This window comes from Lissotriton vulgaris, chromosome 8, assembly GCF_964263255.1.
Source record: "Lissotriton vulgaris chromosome 8, aLisVul1.2, whole genome shotgun sequence".
In the NCBI taxonomy this organism is placed as follows: domain Eukaryota; kingdom Metazoa; phylum Chordata; class Amphibia; order Caudata; family Salamandridae; genus Lissotriton; species Lissotriton vulgaris.
In genome coordinates, this window is record NC_141696.1 from 422,691,483 (window position 1) to 422,707,953 (window position 16,471).

Sequence of the window (16,471 nt, forward strand, 5' to 3'; positions counted from 1 at the left end):
AGGCGATAAGGGGCCTGAAGGGCAGTATGGCCTTTTGGAGCTCTCTCCCTCTGTCGGTTGCGGGCTGAGTGGCTCTCTTAAAGATGATGGCGCTCCCGCGCTTGCTCTACTTTTTCCGCACATTGCCTGTGTGGATTCCAACCTCGGTCTTCCGGACACTTCAAGCTATGACTACGGGTTTCCTCTGGGGTACGGGTAGGCGGCGTGTCGCGCTTACCACCCTGATGCGTCCACGGGCTGATGGGGGACTGGCGGTGCCTGCTTTTGAATGGTACTACCTAGCGGCACAGCTTCAGTGGCTTAGCTGGCGGTGTCTTGGGAGTTCCGGGGACCTGAGGGACCCTGTGGCAGTGATCCCTCGACACGTTTTGTCTTTCATAGTTCTCCAACAAAAGATCGAACTTAGCCAGCTCACTCTTGAGGAGCGCACTCTCCGCCTGTGCTGGAATCGGAGTCAGAAACAAGTCGGTTGTTCCTCCCCGTATGCCCCGGAGATACCGTTGGGCATGTGTACGGCCCTCCCCCACGGGGGTAATTGGACTGCGTTGGCAGTTTGGGAGGAGCTGGCTGGGCCTCCATATGGTTGGAGATCTGTATAGGGATGGCGTGTTGCTGTCCTTTCAGGATCTACAAGACACGTTTGGGTTACCACGAGGAGACTATTTATTGCATGCTGCGTTGGTGGTGGGACTGCAGCGCCGCTGGAAGACGGGACTGCAGGAACCTCTGACCTCGCTGGGCTGCCAGTATGTCACCATGGCGGCGGGCACTTTTAAAGCCGTCACCTGCCTCTACTGATGCCTGTCGACTGAACACTTATCCCCACTAGATACCTTAAAAGGTAAGTGGGAGACGGACATCGGCAGGCCCATACCGGAGACGACGTGTCCCCACCTAGTGCAGCGAGCCTGGAAGGGTACGCGCAATGCTCGGTTCCAGTTGGTACAGTTTTTCACGCTTCATAGGGCGTACCTGACTCCGGCCAAGATTCTGAGGTACTTCCGGGTATCCCACTCAACGTGTCCGTGATGTACTGCGGACGGTGCCGACTTCCGGCACATGTTCTGGACCTGTGCAGGGTTGGGATCCTATTGGGAAGAGCTGGTGACGTGTCTGAATTGTGTGACGGGGCAGGCACTGGAGGCTGAGATGGCTACTTGTTTGCTGCTTTGGTTTCCATATACCTCTTGTACCAAAGTTACTAGTAAATTCTACGACTTGGGGCTGATCATGGCATAAAGGGAACTCACCATGCATCTAGGACGGGCTTTCACTATCAGAGATGGCGGACAAGCTTCTTGACCCGGGCAAACAGCGAGGGCACCCTCCGCCTGCAATTGGCTAGGCGCTCGACTAATGAGAAGGCGTTAGAGACAGCGAGAGCGTGGGAGGCACTGGTGACCGAACTGCAGACCCCATCTGCAGATTCCGAGGAGGAGGATGGAGGGGAGAATACTGAGGCTAGTCGGGGGGACACTGCCGGCGCCAGACAGGTGGAGAGTGCGTTGAGTGAGACTGAGGGGTGCGGGTGAATTGGTGGGGCGCCCGACGACGATCCAGGTTTGATTGCGTTTGCGACTTTGGATGGGGCTACAGGGCTCTGATTATCTTTGAAGGCACTTTATCATGTTGGTACATCTGATTTTAGGTGGTTACCTGTTTCCATTGGCTACATGTGCAAGGACCACCACGGTCACACCCCGCCAACCGCATGTGCGCGCTACCGCGATGGTGCATCTTTTGAAAATCATCACTCACTGGCATTGCATGGCGGAGCACGCATTCCGCGTGGGCGGGGCAGGTTAACACATACACTTGAGTGTGCGAGTGGAAATGGAAGCTCTACATATAAAAGACAGTAAAACAAAGATGTTATGATTGGTAATTGTTACTATCTTAATGTGGGGTTGAATAACATCGCCCTTTCACACACCTTCCCTCTCGCATTTAAAAACAACTATTTGTATAGTTTATATTCCGGATGTTTGACCGATTATAAAAACGTTCCTGCTATTGAAAAAAAATATATATATATGCAATACGATACGCTATATAAGACTGCGTACGCCTAAATTGCTGCGTCGCTTTTTTGTATCTAGTGTGCTGCACCCCATCGACTCCCCCCGATGCGCACCTAGGCCTCATTGCTCACCTTTTTGTGGACAGGACACCTTCTACATCATGCAGTCCCGTTCTGCCACTAAGAAGTCTCACATATGGTGCAGAGTCTTGATATAGCTATGGCTAACTACATACTCGTGCTCCCATCATCATCATCGCAGGTTCTTCACCCGCTCAGTCCTTCTGGTACCACTAACTCAGTAACCAACGAGGCCACGCATGAGGTGGTGGGCCCTTGTACTCGGTGGTTCGGGCCTAAATGAGGCGTCCGAACCACTAGGACAGGCCATCACAGCGCTTGCGATGGGAGCAACTCTAAAATGGCGTACAGCACGTGCGCCCTGTCTTTTTTATAGGTACGGTCACTTGTGTATTGACAGATGCGCTTGATGGTCATGGTGTGGGTGTATACCAGCCATGAGGGAGTGTGTGTGCCGTTCTGACAACTAGACCTGGAACTAAAAAATCACTACAATGAAAATCTGGAAAATGTTTCGTTGTTGTGTTTTCCTGGAAGCGTAAGTGGAGTGGGCTGGCCTGACATTTGCCAGTGCTGTGCGAGGCTCTGAACCATGATTCCAGAGCTATGGTCCCATTGTGAGTTATATGAGAAATCAAGTGATTCGGGTGTCCGTTTTGTAGTGCTGACATCACCCGGGTCTTAAAAGCTAATGTGTCATTATATCTGTAAAGTTCCACAACTTGGCCAACATGGTAGGTACGGGGTATCACTGACTCTATATTCGTTCATAGTTGCATACATAAAAGATGGTGGACATGACGTATTTCTGCGATTATGAATGCTTATTGTACATTCAGTGGAGTGTTGTAGCTGTAGTAATACAGGGCTGTGAAAGGTTTAACGCCTTCGATGCTGATGACGAGCTCAGCTCGTCATTAAGTACACCTCTCTCGTACGCTCATGACGAGCTGATCTCGTCATAAACCGCAGGATTTTTAAATATTCAGCGCACAGCGGGAAAATGCGCCGCACCGATAGTGTTAAGTTGTAGTTTTTGGCACATGAAGGGCAGCTAATGTATATACGTATGTGGTCATTCAGGTAGACTGTAGAATTTGATGCTGGAAACCGGTGTTCGAGTCTCGGAGTTGCGTCCACATCCTGTTATTGTAGAGTAATGATGTTATGTACGCATGCCTGAAAATGTACTGTAAATACGGTGCTCATCTAAATAGCTGATATCGTTTTGGGTTGATTTTGCGCTATATAAATATGCTTTTTGTTTAAAAAAAAAAAGGAGGAATAGCCCACACTTACTATCACAGATAAGATGGTTGGATACGCTATTTATAGCACAATATAAAGTGGTAGGGCAGAGGAGCAGCATTTCACAAACACAATAAATACACGTGTGCTCGAATCCATTTTATTACCTTGTTGTTGGTAACAAGTAGAATAGTAATCATGATATCATATGCAGATATTTAATCATAAACGTAGGAGCTTTGTATGTGAAATAATACACAGAAAATTCTATCGTACAGGGTTCTTGAGTTGTGGTGCACTGAGGTAGGGGTGGTTTGTGTGGAGGCTGCGATGATGCGTGGAACAAGCAGACCGTACTGGTAAAAATGTGTTTTGAATATTGAATTTTGCCTTAACAAGGGCACGTGGCTATTAGTAACAGTGTACTGAGTTAGTGGTACGTCTGGTGTTTATCGTGTGCTCACCCTGCGATGTAGCGTGGTCTGAGCGGGCTGTACTGAAATCATTCACTGTTGCATACTGGACTATATGAACTTTGAGGGGGGAAAAAAACAAACTAGCATCGATGGTTATCAATTGCTCTGCAAACTAGGTCTACTGATTGCCCCACATAACAAAAATAAACGATTGCATTTCACGTAGTGCATTCTAATTTTCTCAAAATGGGGACGTTTGTCTGGTGGGGATTTTGAAGGTGATATCCTAGAGGTACTTGGTATTGCCGGTGTGGAAGTACATTTTGGTGCAATTTTCTACATTCCTTGTTATGATAGTTCACAGAATGCAACGATTGAAGGTGCTTGCACATACTAGCAGTGCAACAGCACTATTTTTTTCTCTGCTTTACATAAATCGAGACTGAATTTAATGTTGTCTGTAGTGTAGATGAAAAGCTAAATTAAAGTTGTGAACCCTACTGTACACAGTGTACATGGAAGCTAGTAGACAGTACAGTTATAGAACAATGCTTTTTTTCACTTTTTTAACAAAATCTGAATACATACAGTATAATTGTCTCTGCATTAAAAAAATCAAGGTTGAATTTCCTACTGTCTATAGTCTAGATGCAAAGGTGAATTCAAGTTGTAAACCCTGCTGTCTGCAGTGTACATCTTAGGTTGGAGTGCATCATCTGCAATTGTAGTGGAAGTGGAAGATCAAACATGTATGCAGCGTGCATTTTATTATTCAACTAACGGGCATATGCATCAAAAATCGGTAATACATGTCGGTAATAGCGAAAAATAAGGAATTGCTATTAAGGACATGCAAACCGCGATGCATCAATGAAATCGGTAAAAAATACCGAATCGGTAAAAATCGCAATTAAATAGCGAAAGTACGTTAGCGAGACTAGCAAATACCGAGTTAGCAAATACCGATTCGGTATAAGTGAATCCGGTAATTGCGAAATCGGTAATAGAGAAAACGGGAAAAATACGCGACGCATCGGAAGCAGGCCGATGACATCACAACCAGGAAGTAGGACAGCCCATGCTCCATTCAGTGTTCCGAGGTGCTCAGAGGAGGAGGCAGAGCACAGGAGCTGAGGACCCAGACTGAACCAGCAGCAACCAGGACTAGGCAAACAGGACAAGATAGAGAAGGAGGCCCCCCAGCAGGGAAAGGACACACACCGAAAGAGAAAACGCAAGTTCTCTGATAAGGAACTGGAAATCCTGATAGAGTGTGTGACCAGCAACAATGACAGACTATTTGGGAAGTTGTCGCTAAAGGTGCCTGAGGCCGAAAAAAGAAAGATGTGGCTGCGCATCAAGGACAAGGTCAATGCCTGCGGAGTCACCCACCGCAGCATTGACGATTTAAAAAAATGCTAGTATGACCTGCGTAAGAGGGCCAAGGAGAGGATTGCGCAGAGGGTCAAGGATGCTGCTGGCACAGGTGGGGGCACATCCAATGTGATACCTAACACAGCCCTGGAGGACCTAGTGGAGTCCACCATAGAACCGGAAGCTGTTGTGGGGGTCACACGTCTGGACACCTCTGGTGCTGCGGAAGGAGGACAAGGTAAGATGCATGGCAGTGTAACAATGCAGCATGTAGTAATTCCCTGCCCACTCCCCCATGCCAGACCCAGTGCACATGTAGCGGTCCCCAAAACACATACCCTCACCACTGTGTTGCATCATGGGAGTTGTAGTCAATACATGAATGAGAGCATGCCTGATCCCAGAGGTGAATACAGCTACAAAGGGCCAAATGTCTGTCCGAAAAAGTACTTTATTGTGAGATGCCAAAGCTATTTTCAAATGCAATACCATAATAATAACTATGCACTGTTTCACACACAGATGCATCCCCCATCGATTCTGACGACAGTGGCCGCCTCGTCATCTCAGAGACACCAGTGTTGACCGATGCGGAGTGCTCACAGGGACCTGAAGCCATGTCCTCCCCTTCACCACCACGGCGGACAACACCTCCACCATCCCTGCGGTCAAAGACACCACCACCGCCATCCTCACGGTCCAAGACACCACCACCACCACCGCCATCCTCGCAGTCCAAGACACCACCACCAGTGCGGCCCACTCCGCAGAGCCGCAGGGCAGATGTTTCCTCCCTGCCCGTGATGAAGTTGGAGCAGAGTTCAGCACCCCAAAATGTCCCACGCCAGGCTGTCGTCACTCCAACCAGCCAAACTGCAGCACGTCAGTGTATCAGACAGAGGGCTGTGCCCCCGGGTCGGGCAGCTGCAAGACCAGTGGATCCGTCCGAAGGGTACGGAGTTGTGGAGACCTGGATGCTGAGTGTCCAGCGCCTGCAGGGGAGACACATGGGTGCTATGAAACTCTCCATGACCAAACTTTGCAACAAATTAGGCAACATGACTGACGCTGTGCATGAGCACACAACTGCCGTATCTGCCGGCAACAATGAAATCAAGCTTTGCCTGCAGGAACTGACACGTGCCGTAGTCACAGGCCAACAAAGTGAGCGCCGGCGTCACAGGCAGATCATGCTCGCAGTGAATTCCACTAACAAGGCCATCAATAAGCTGTGCAACAGCACTGCTGTGCTGTCCCGCAGGTCCGTGTCCCTGCAAGTGGACCTAGGCCATTTTTGTGGGGATGTGGCAAAGGCCCTTGAGAGGGTGACCACTGCAGTGGAGCAACTGCAGCCTGGGTCAGCCAGTGTCAGCAGTCTGGGAGCGGAAGAGGGGAGTGAGGCAGCCTCCTGTGTCATCAGCGTCTCCTTGCCGGAGACCAGCGGGAGGAGGCGCAGTGGGCGCAATGCAACAGCCACTGACACCCATCGTGGAGAAGCGGAGGAGTCACAGGACAAGAGACTGGGGGTACGCGGCAAACGCAAGTAGACATGTGGCAAAGTCACACTGTCCATGGTGACGTAACCATGGGCAGACTATAGTGCCACATGCATCACCCATTTTGAGAAGGGACAATTTAAGTTTGACTTCAACTGCAGCTGCATCATGTTTGTGTTACATATATCTGCACCAGTCAGGTGTTCATGACCATTAAACCCTTGCAAATCTAATCCTGTTGTCAAGGCACTCTCTTACCTGTCTCAGAAATGATGCTGTGTGATGTATGTCCGCCTCCGTTGCCCTTCAGCTGTGTTGGGCACATGCGCCTGTCGGTGTTGGGGAGGGGGGGTTGCTGTGCACGTAGTTCATCCTCTCCGTCCACCTCTATGGGTATCCCCCTGCGGGTGGCGATGTTGTGCAGGATGGCACAGACAGCAATGATCTGGCAGCAGGTCACTGGGTCGTACTGCAAGGCACCTCCAGTCTTGTGCAGTATTCGGAAGCGAATCTTGAGGATGCCGAATGTACGCTCCACCACATTCCTTGTGCTGATGTGTGCTCTGTTGTAGTGCTGCTCTTGCGGGGTAGCTGGGTTGAGGAAGGGAATGAGTAGATATTCACGCAATGCGTATGCGCTGTCACCTGCAGGATGGGGAGAGAATGGTCATCAGTATGAATGCAAATATACATGTGTGGATGGAGTGGATGGAGAGTACGATGATGCATCAATATGTACCTAGTAGGTGTCCCTCTCCAAATTCAGCATTGATCAGGCGCCTGTGGAGGCCACAGTGACGGAATATGTAAGCGTCGTGTGTGCTCCCGGGGAATTGGGCTACAAGGCCCGTAATGATGTACTTGGCATTGCACACCACCTGCACATTAATAGAATGATATGACATCCAGTTGCGGAATATGTATTCGGTGGCTGATGGCGGACAGATGGGGACATGCGTACAGTCAACACACCCTATCACATGGGGGAATTGTGCCACCTGGTAGAATTCCCGTTTGGTGCGGGTCAGCTGCTCGGGGGGTTGTGGGGAAGGTGATGTGGCGATTTATTAATGTCAGCATGGCCTCTAGGAACCGGTGGAAGAAGCGTGATAATGCGCTTTGTGACACGCCTCCAGTCTCAGCTATTACCCCCTGGAAGCTTCCAGACGCAAGCAGGTGCAGGCAGCGTAGGACCTGGACATGGGCTTGTATGGCGTTGGTCCTACGGGTCTCGTGCTGCAGTAATGGTTCCAGGTCTGCTATTAGGCGCATGATCATGGCACGGTTGAGTCTGTACCTATCGTACACCTGTTTCTCGGTCTGCCCCAGCAAAGTGATGCGCACCCTGAAGACCCCTGTCCTAGATCATCCTCCTGCGCTGGGCCTGGGCGTTGATCCTCCTCCTCCTAGCAAGCACGTAGAGGGCAGCCATTTTGGATGACATATGGGGTTTCCCAGGGCTTTTGTGAAGGGTTACTGATTGTCAGCACCTGCTGATAAGGTGTAATTTTTTTTTCCTATCCTTCAAATTAATTTACCTCCTGATTGTGATTCACCTTATTTTGCTCATGCTAAATAGCGATTTTTGGGATTTTCGGTATTAGCGATTTTTCATGCATTCCATTGCGATTCTTTAATAGCGATTCGGTATTTCCGAGGTCACCTTTGGTGGTCGTTATTTCGGATTGTCTGATTTGCAATTCAGTAATTTACCGCGGGGGGGGTTTAGCGATTCTTTATTTTTTTCCGATTTTGGGTTGATGCATAGCATTTTCTGGTTTTGCGTTCGGTAACGGCCTGTTTTGCCGATTCGTGTTTTACCGGGAGGTATTTTCGTTGATGCATCTGCCAGTATATCTATAAGTGATATTAAAAAACAATTTGAAGGAAGAATACTAAAGGGATATTGTGATGGGTATGATAGGTGTTATACTTAGTTTGGTTTCCTCTGATTTAGTGGTACCTGAAACAACAAGGTTCTGTGGAACCTGCGATTATGTGTGGACTGGGTAGGAAGTACTGATAGTAATGTTTTTTGTCTTGTGAATTTTGGCTTAGTAAGGCCAAGTGGCGATTTTGTGTAGTTTTGAGGGACGTTACTTTATTTGGTACTGCACTTTATACATAATGAATGAAGAATCAGTCAAATTCTGCCTGAATATGGCTATGTGGTGAAGAATTATGGTGCACTAAGTTAGTAGTACCTTTGGGACTGAGCGTGTACATAACCTCAATCAATCAATCAATCAATCAATCAATCAATCAGGAGTTTGTTAAAGCGCAACTACTCACCCGTAAGGGTCTCAAGGCGCTAGGGGTGGGGGGGGGTGCAGGTTTCATTCCATCAAGGAGGGGGTCTGTCGAAGAGCCAGGTTTTGAAGTTTCTTGCAAAGATGGGGAGCGATGTTGTCTGTCTGAGGTGGAGCAGAAGGGCGTTCCATGCTTTGGCCTCGAGGAAGGAGAAGGAGCGGCCTCCCGATCTGGTCTTTCTGGTGCGGGGGACCTCGGCGTAGGAGAGCTGGACTGATCGTAGGGTCCTTTGGGGTGCGTGGAATTTGAGCCGGGCGTTCAGGTATGCTGGTCCGGTGCCGTGGAGGGCCTTGTGTGCGTGGGTGAGCATCTTAAAGGTGATTCTTGCCTCGACGTGGAGCCTGTGGAGTGTGCGCAGGTGCTGGGAGATGTGGCAGTGTTTTGGCAGGTTGAGGACCAGTCTTGCGGCGGCGTTCTGGATGTTCAGTAGCTTGCGGATGAGATTTTTGTTTATTTCGGCATAGAGTGCGTTGCCGTAGTCGAGTCTGCTGGTTACCATGGCGTGAGTGACTGTCTTTCGGTGTTCGAGGGGGATCCATTTGAAGGTCTTACGAAGGAGGTGAAGGTTGTGGAAGCAGGAAGATGAGACAGAGTTGATCTGGGGATAATGTCTTTTGACTATTGAATTTTGCCTTAATAAAGGCTTGTGGTGAATATTTATGGTGTACTGAGTTAGTGATACGTCTGGTGTTTAGCGTGTGCTCACCATGCAGTGATGCTTGGTATGAACGGGCTGCACTCGAAGCATTGATTGTTGCATACTGGACTGTATGTACTTTGAGGGGGAAAAAAAGTGCCATGGATGGTTATGAATTCTTCAGCAACAAAATTATCAGAATCATATGATTCTTCCAGTGGTGTAGCCATTTTTGTCTCCCCAAAAAATTCAGGTTTCCAATGAAGAAAAAGTGAGGTTCAAATTGTGACCTATGCTATCCACAGTGTAGACTATCATTGAGTGTACCTTTGCACTTGCAGCGTGAAATTTATTAATCAAGTAAATCTATAAGTGATATAAAAAAAGTTGTAATAGTTAGTTTGGTATTGTAGTCTGCAAATAATAAATCAACAGTGTAATTAATTGTGAGCTTCGAGGACCGCAGTGTAGGCAGGAGGCAGCGGTTAGCAAGAGCCCACGACCACGTGGTATTGATTAGAGCTGCACAGTATTGATAATTTAGTGTGTGTGCAGGCAAAGATGATAAGTGGTGCAACGAGTTAGTGGCACCTGAAGCAACAAAGTTCTGTGGCGCCTGCGATGATGCATGCTCCGAGCAGGACGCACTGGTAGCAAAGTCTTTCAAATCAAGTTTTCTAATAAATATAGGTTGTCTTTTCACGGGAGTAAGTTGCAGTATATCTCCAAAAACTATGATATATTTTCTTCCAAATAAGACATCTGACTCAATACGGTCACGTGGCGATGATTTAGTAGTACCTTTGGCGCTGAGCTTGTACATACCCTGCGATAATGAGTGGTAAAGGGGGGGCCGCATTCTGACCAATTTCTTTGCTCTTTTGAATTCTGCTTGAATACGGCCACGTGACGATGAATTAGGGTGCAGTGATATATATATATATATATATATATATTGTAGCAGGGTTTCCGTTCTCCCACAGAACTGTGCACAGAGATCTAGAACCTTGGTGAATTAGGGTGACCCAAAACTCACCTTAGTATCAGAAATCCCCTTACCGAGCTAGCTACAGTGTCTTATTGGTAATAACAAACTCCCAATGACTTAGACAAACCAGAACATGAACTTAGGTTACCTCAGGTATCGTGGAACACATGAACACTCTTTCGCTCTGTAATCATTTCAAACCACAACGGGGAGTAAAAGAACACACGTGCAAGTTTGAAATATTTATTTTTCAATGCAAGGTTCTCAAACGCAGTATCTTATATAATACCAACATACATATTATAAAAATCAGAGTTATCAGCATAGTCACTAATCCATAGTAAGCGAACGGTGATAGCATATTATAATGCTAAATCTATAGAAATCTGTATCACCTATATTTCGCGCACCCTATTTAGCATACTATATTATATCTAAGAAGGTCTCATTTGGGTTTTAGCAGGGCGGGCCCATACCTCTAAATGTCAGCAGAAGAAGATCACATTGTCAGCTACCAACTCTCTGCATGCGAACCACCATCAAGTGTGTTTTTGCATTCTCGGTAATTCTATCTTAAACCCGCTTAGAGCCCAATGTTGGCAGCAACATTATTTGTGTATGTCTAATGTGGTGCGAGGATCAGGCCTCCCAGCAACCTTGTATTAGGTTATTCTTAGAGGGTGCAGTTCTCAGTGTGCAGACAGTGTACCAAGTGTACCAAGCACAACTGATATCAGAGCAATAACATATTATTCTCAAATAAATCACATCTTTTGTCTAGGTTGAAAGCTACAATAACAATTATGTGTCGTGTGCAAACTGAAGCCGAAGGAAAATATGTTGTTTAAACATTTAATAAACTCATGCTAACTTAACACAATATATAGAAAAGCAGTAACTATATGACACCCCCCCAATGATTCGAGGACGGTCAAAAAAGAACAAGCCAATATCATAATAAAGGCATAACATGAAAGCAGAGTTCAACAATATTGAGCCAAGCTAAATGTATGTAGATGTATATAAAAATCAACAATACAAAATATGTATGAATGACTATAGTGGCCAAACAAAAAATGTAATAAAAGTCTTGAACTGGAGGCCAAAAATAAAATCATAGGCCTAGAACATATAAAAGTCGAATGTCCGTAAGAGAAAAGGCACCATTCAGAATTACTAAAAAGTCACGTGCCATTATAGTGAAAGTCTCCAAAGCCACTCATGGGTGGATAGAATATGCAAAATAGGTAGCCACAGCTTCCAACATGAAATCACTGTCATCATCCGAAAACAGTCCAGCCATCCAATTAAGCAATGGGAAAGAACATATATGCTCCTCCAGCACCGGACCCTCTAGCAACATCAGAGGACAACTCGGTGAGTTCTCAAGAACGCTATGTGCCAGAAACTCATGCGCCGCTGCGGGGACGTCCCACTGACCCATTAGTCCATGCATCGCTGCCAAGGCCATAATCCTTTCGCCAGAACAAACCAACTCGTGAGCAACTACGGGGCCCATCAGGTGATTAAAATCGACTTCAGGAGATAACGGCAAGTAGAGACACAAATCAATGGCCCAGTCAAAATCGCAGCTCGGGCAATGAAACACAGGCTGGACACATGTGAAATAGGAAAATCGAAACGATAATCCAAATGCCGTGCTTAAAGTCGCAAGCGGCAGGGTGCCATAGTAGTCAAGCATCCGGTTGCGAAACAGTGTCAGAAGGGGCTGAGCGGCTTCTTGCGCAGGATGGGCATCCACGTTTCAGGAAGCAGAATAATATTAAAACGCCTGCAGCTAGCGCCAGCAAAACAGGGAATCCGCCAAACAAACTCGAAAATATTGAATGAAAGAAAGCAGGGATGACACCAAAAATCTTTTCAAATGTAGTCACAAGACCACTACTAACCAATTTAAAAAAATGAGCCAGCCCAGACATGGAGGAGGCATTAAAGATTTGATGAACTAATTCGCAGAAATGAAACGGCAAGTCAGTATTTAAAAGTGCCTGAACCTCTGTGCGTGTGTTAGCTATGTGAAGGACATAAGTTTCATGGGCCGAGCTTAGGGCCACTTCTTTTTGAGACAAAAGAGCCCTTATTCGGCTCATACCATTGAACTCCGCTTTCAAGGTTGGGATGCGCGGCCAGATGGAAACATCTGAATTCCCATGCGTGGGTGGATATAACACGTTCTTGCAACACACCACACGTTCTGATACAGTAACCACATAGGCGATACCGACCATTAACCCACAACACTCCTCGTTATTCAAAAGTAAATAACTACCGTTTGTCAATAAAGTGAATGTGGGAACTATTGCAGGAACCGGTGTGCCTTTTAAAACACAGGCTAAATTAGGCCGGTCCTGATTACAAGAACCATGCAACTGGATGTGTCTGCATATCAGTGAACGGTCAGGCGACTGTGTGCATTCTTCACCATTCAGATTCACTTCCTTCCCATCCTTCAGGCATCTGTATGTGTATTGTAAAGACCATGCCTCTTGTAGGAAAGCACTGCCTAGTGTTTCATATCGCCCTATTACAATATATCGCATACAATTAGTACATTTATACAAAGCAAATGGTAAAGTAATAACACCTTGGATAAGCCATGTAGCAGCAGCTGCCTCAGCTACAGAAAAGGGCAAAGATTCTAACTTTTCAATGTGTAACATAGAGAATGATGCATCTCGCATGGAAAGCATGCGCTGCTTGTCAGTCAAATTAAATGGGGCAAATAGTGATGACACGTTCATGTAACTCCAAGGCACGCGACCCGCTTTCAGAGTCTGTAGTGTCCATGCAAACTGCATCACAGAACGCAATTGATTTTGTCCATGGTACAATACCGACACTTCATCATTCACAATGTCAACGACAAAAGAGACAATATTGTTCAACGTGTGAATTCGGGAAGAAAGCATGTTAATACTGTTATCGACAACTGCAAGCACTTTCTCCAAATTTGCTTGGTCAATTGCCCTCAGGCGCTTAGCAGCTTCAATTTGCGAAAATTTCCAAATTTCATTGTAAACTGCATAAATCCACCGTTTAGACCTACCCTTAGCCGGGCCTTTTATAAAATCATTTAAATCCACATTTTCAGTCAACTGAGACAGATGTAGTTTAACTGCAGCTAAAGTGGAATGTTGTAACCAATTCTGACACAGTTTCCCCACAGAGTAAGTGGTGACAGTATAATCAGTTTCAAAACAGGGATCTGGTCTGACTAGTGTGAACGCTTCAGCCAAACCCAGAAAGCGACGTTGGCAAGAATCAGCACTTCTTTGCCACATCAGCCAACCCTTTGGATCCAAACTGGATACATTAAAGGATGAATTGTGTAATAGAGACTGTAACTCACGAATAGACAATTCAGAAAAATTACCCCAACCTGAATATTCTTCTAATACGGGGATAATTGGCGTATTTAATTTTTTAGAAGTAGCCAATCCAAAGCATGTTGTTTGGGAAATAGTAGAATTTAGAAACAACATGTGATTTGGGATGAGACATGCACGGTGCAAAGCCTCAGTGCCTTGTACCTGCCAATCTTTGGTACCCCAAACCGATTTAAGGTCAATTATTCCTTTCCAGAATTCGTAGCCATCTACAGCTAATTTGTCTAGAAAGGACTTTGAATACAGCAACTTTGTATTGGTAAGTCTAACTTTGGACATGGGCTTTTGTGTCATTTTGAAATAAAATGACTTAGGATTCGATTGATTAAAGTCTGTAAAATAAGTGTATTGTTTCAGAAATGTACTGGAGCTGCCTATTAATGGAGCTGGGCAGTGTTCCCACTGTGTGTAATTCACAGCAACCCTCCTGGAATTCGTCTTATGCAGAAAATGATTGCCATAATGTTGGAAGCAAAACAAATCACCATAATTAACAGAATCTAAATATAAATCCTCAGCATCAAAAGCTGCATAATATTTCAAATCAGAGAATAATGCTTCCACGGCCTGAATATCCCAATCATCAGAAGGTATATTTTGTTTAATCACATCTCCCATGTTTACTCTAAGCACATTCGGAACATTAATCACTTCAGTGGGCCCATGTATCTGCCCACACAATCCCATCAAGGACAGGCCAAGCAGTAATATTGACTGTATTCAAGTCTCGTTTCAGTCTGTGTGCTGAATGTGAAGAGGAAAGAGGGGCCAATGTTCCATTAAGGTACCAAATTCCTGTTCTTTCATTAACATAGTGGCCATCGATCAGGCGGAAAAAATAAAACACAAAACCAATTGGCATAAAAAGGTAAAATGAAAATAGAATCAACCAAATGTATGTCCAAGGGGGAATTAAAAAATGTTTTTTAAATAAGGTGACATATTTTGCAATAGTTGAGGGTTTCTTTGAAAGTTCCGAAACAGAGTCAAAAGAGAATCTGGACTGGTCGGCCAAACGAGTCTGCAAATCTGGCATAGATAAATCAGCAGGATAGGTGTAGTTCAGCTCATCAATGTTAGTAACAGGAATAGTATTTAATAAAGGACTGGATATCGCAGGCATCTCAAGGGACACCTCCTGTTCTGCACCAGAAGTAATAGCCAGCACAGAATGCCTCACCATGGAAGGACAGGATACAGCCGGTGTCATGCTATGAAGAATCAGCCACCCTGTGTGTCTTGACATTGTCAATAGAGATAAATCTGTTTTCCTTACGACCTGGAAGTGGTGGTAAAATGACTGTTCTCGTGCCCTTCACTCCAAGAACTCGAACTGGTGCACGATATGAGGGACCAAACTCTTTCTTGTTATCGATCTTCTCTCGAACCAGTTCTCCAACTTGGGGTAGCCAGCCAACTACCGGGATCTGCAACGCATCATCCGATGTGGAGGGCAAATGTTCCTTTGCTAGACTGTCTCTGGTCTTTTGTAGATCCTGTAAAACATTGCAATGTTTATCTACATCAAAGGCCGTGGCCTGGGCCTTGCAGTCTAGACCGTCGAGGTCAGGAACGTACATCTTGATACCAAAGAGCATTTCGTATGGGGTCCGCCCACCCAGAGACCTTCTAGGGAGATTATTAAGCGCACGCTGCACGCCATTGAGGTGGGCCAACCAGTTTCTGCCAGTGCCTATAACTCGAGCTGTCAAAGATTGCTTTAAGTCACGGTTCATTCGTTCCACTACACTATTGCCCTCGGGTCTGTACGGGGACGAAAACTTGACTTGGACCCCCAACGAAACCATAGCATCCTTATACGCCTTAGAGGCGAAAGCCGGACCCTGGTCCGAATGGAAGGTACCACAGGCAAAAATCCCTACAAAGACTCGCAAATCCTTAATGACAGTCCGTGAATCAGCGCTCTGATGGGGCCAGACCCACACAAAGCGTGTGCATGAATCAACTGCTACTTAAGCATGAGCGAATTTTGCGGATCTCGCGTTCGCGAATTTTGCGGATTTGCGGATTCGCAATCCGCAAAATCCGCGAATTCCCGCGAATTTGCGGATTTTTTTTTTTTGTGTTCGCCCGTGTTTCTGCCAGTTCGCGAGGGTTTTGTACACTTTCGCAAATTGCGAACTTACCTGTCGGGTTGCAAGTTTCGCGAACTTGTTGTTTCTACGTGTCCAGCCTGTTTGGGACACTCTTCTTCATCACTGCCACTCTCTGTCACCACTGCCACTCTCTGACTACTCATGCCACCCTCTGGCCCACCCATGCCACCCTCTGTTTCATCACCACACCCTCTGGTTGTCCAGTGTACATTATTTTCGGCAAAGCAAAGCACACCTTCCCTGCCTCAAGTGACCTGAATTAATTTGGGGCTGATTAATGTGTCACAGAATATTTTTTTAGCTGGCACCTGCTTCCTTAGTGCGCCCTGATTAGTGATCTTTTGCACTTGCTAAGTGCTTTCATTGTTGCAAAATTA

The 16,471-nt window shown here is 46.3% G+C and overlaps 1 protein-coding gene across 1 annotated transcript in view; it reads right to left on the reverse strand.

Annotated features, from left to right (window-relative positions):
• Positions 1-411: 411 nt before the first annotated feature.
• Positions 412-16,471, reverse strand: part of LOC147697116 (uncharacterized) — a 53,297-nt gene continuing 37,237 nt past the window's right edge. The window contains exon 3 of the mRNA XM_086936109.1: positions 412-627. Coding sequence (XP_086792235.1) covers positions 412-627 — 216 coding nt within the window. The remainder of the gene's footprint in view (positions 628-16,471) is intronic.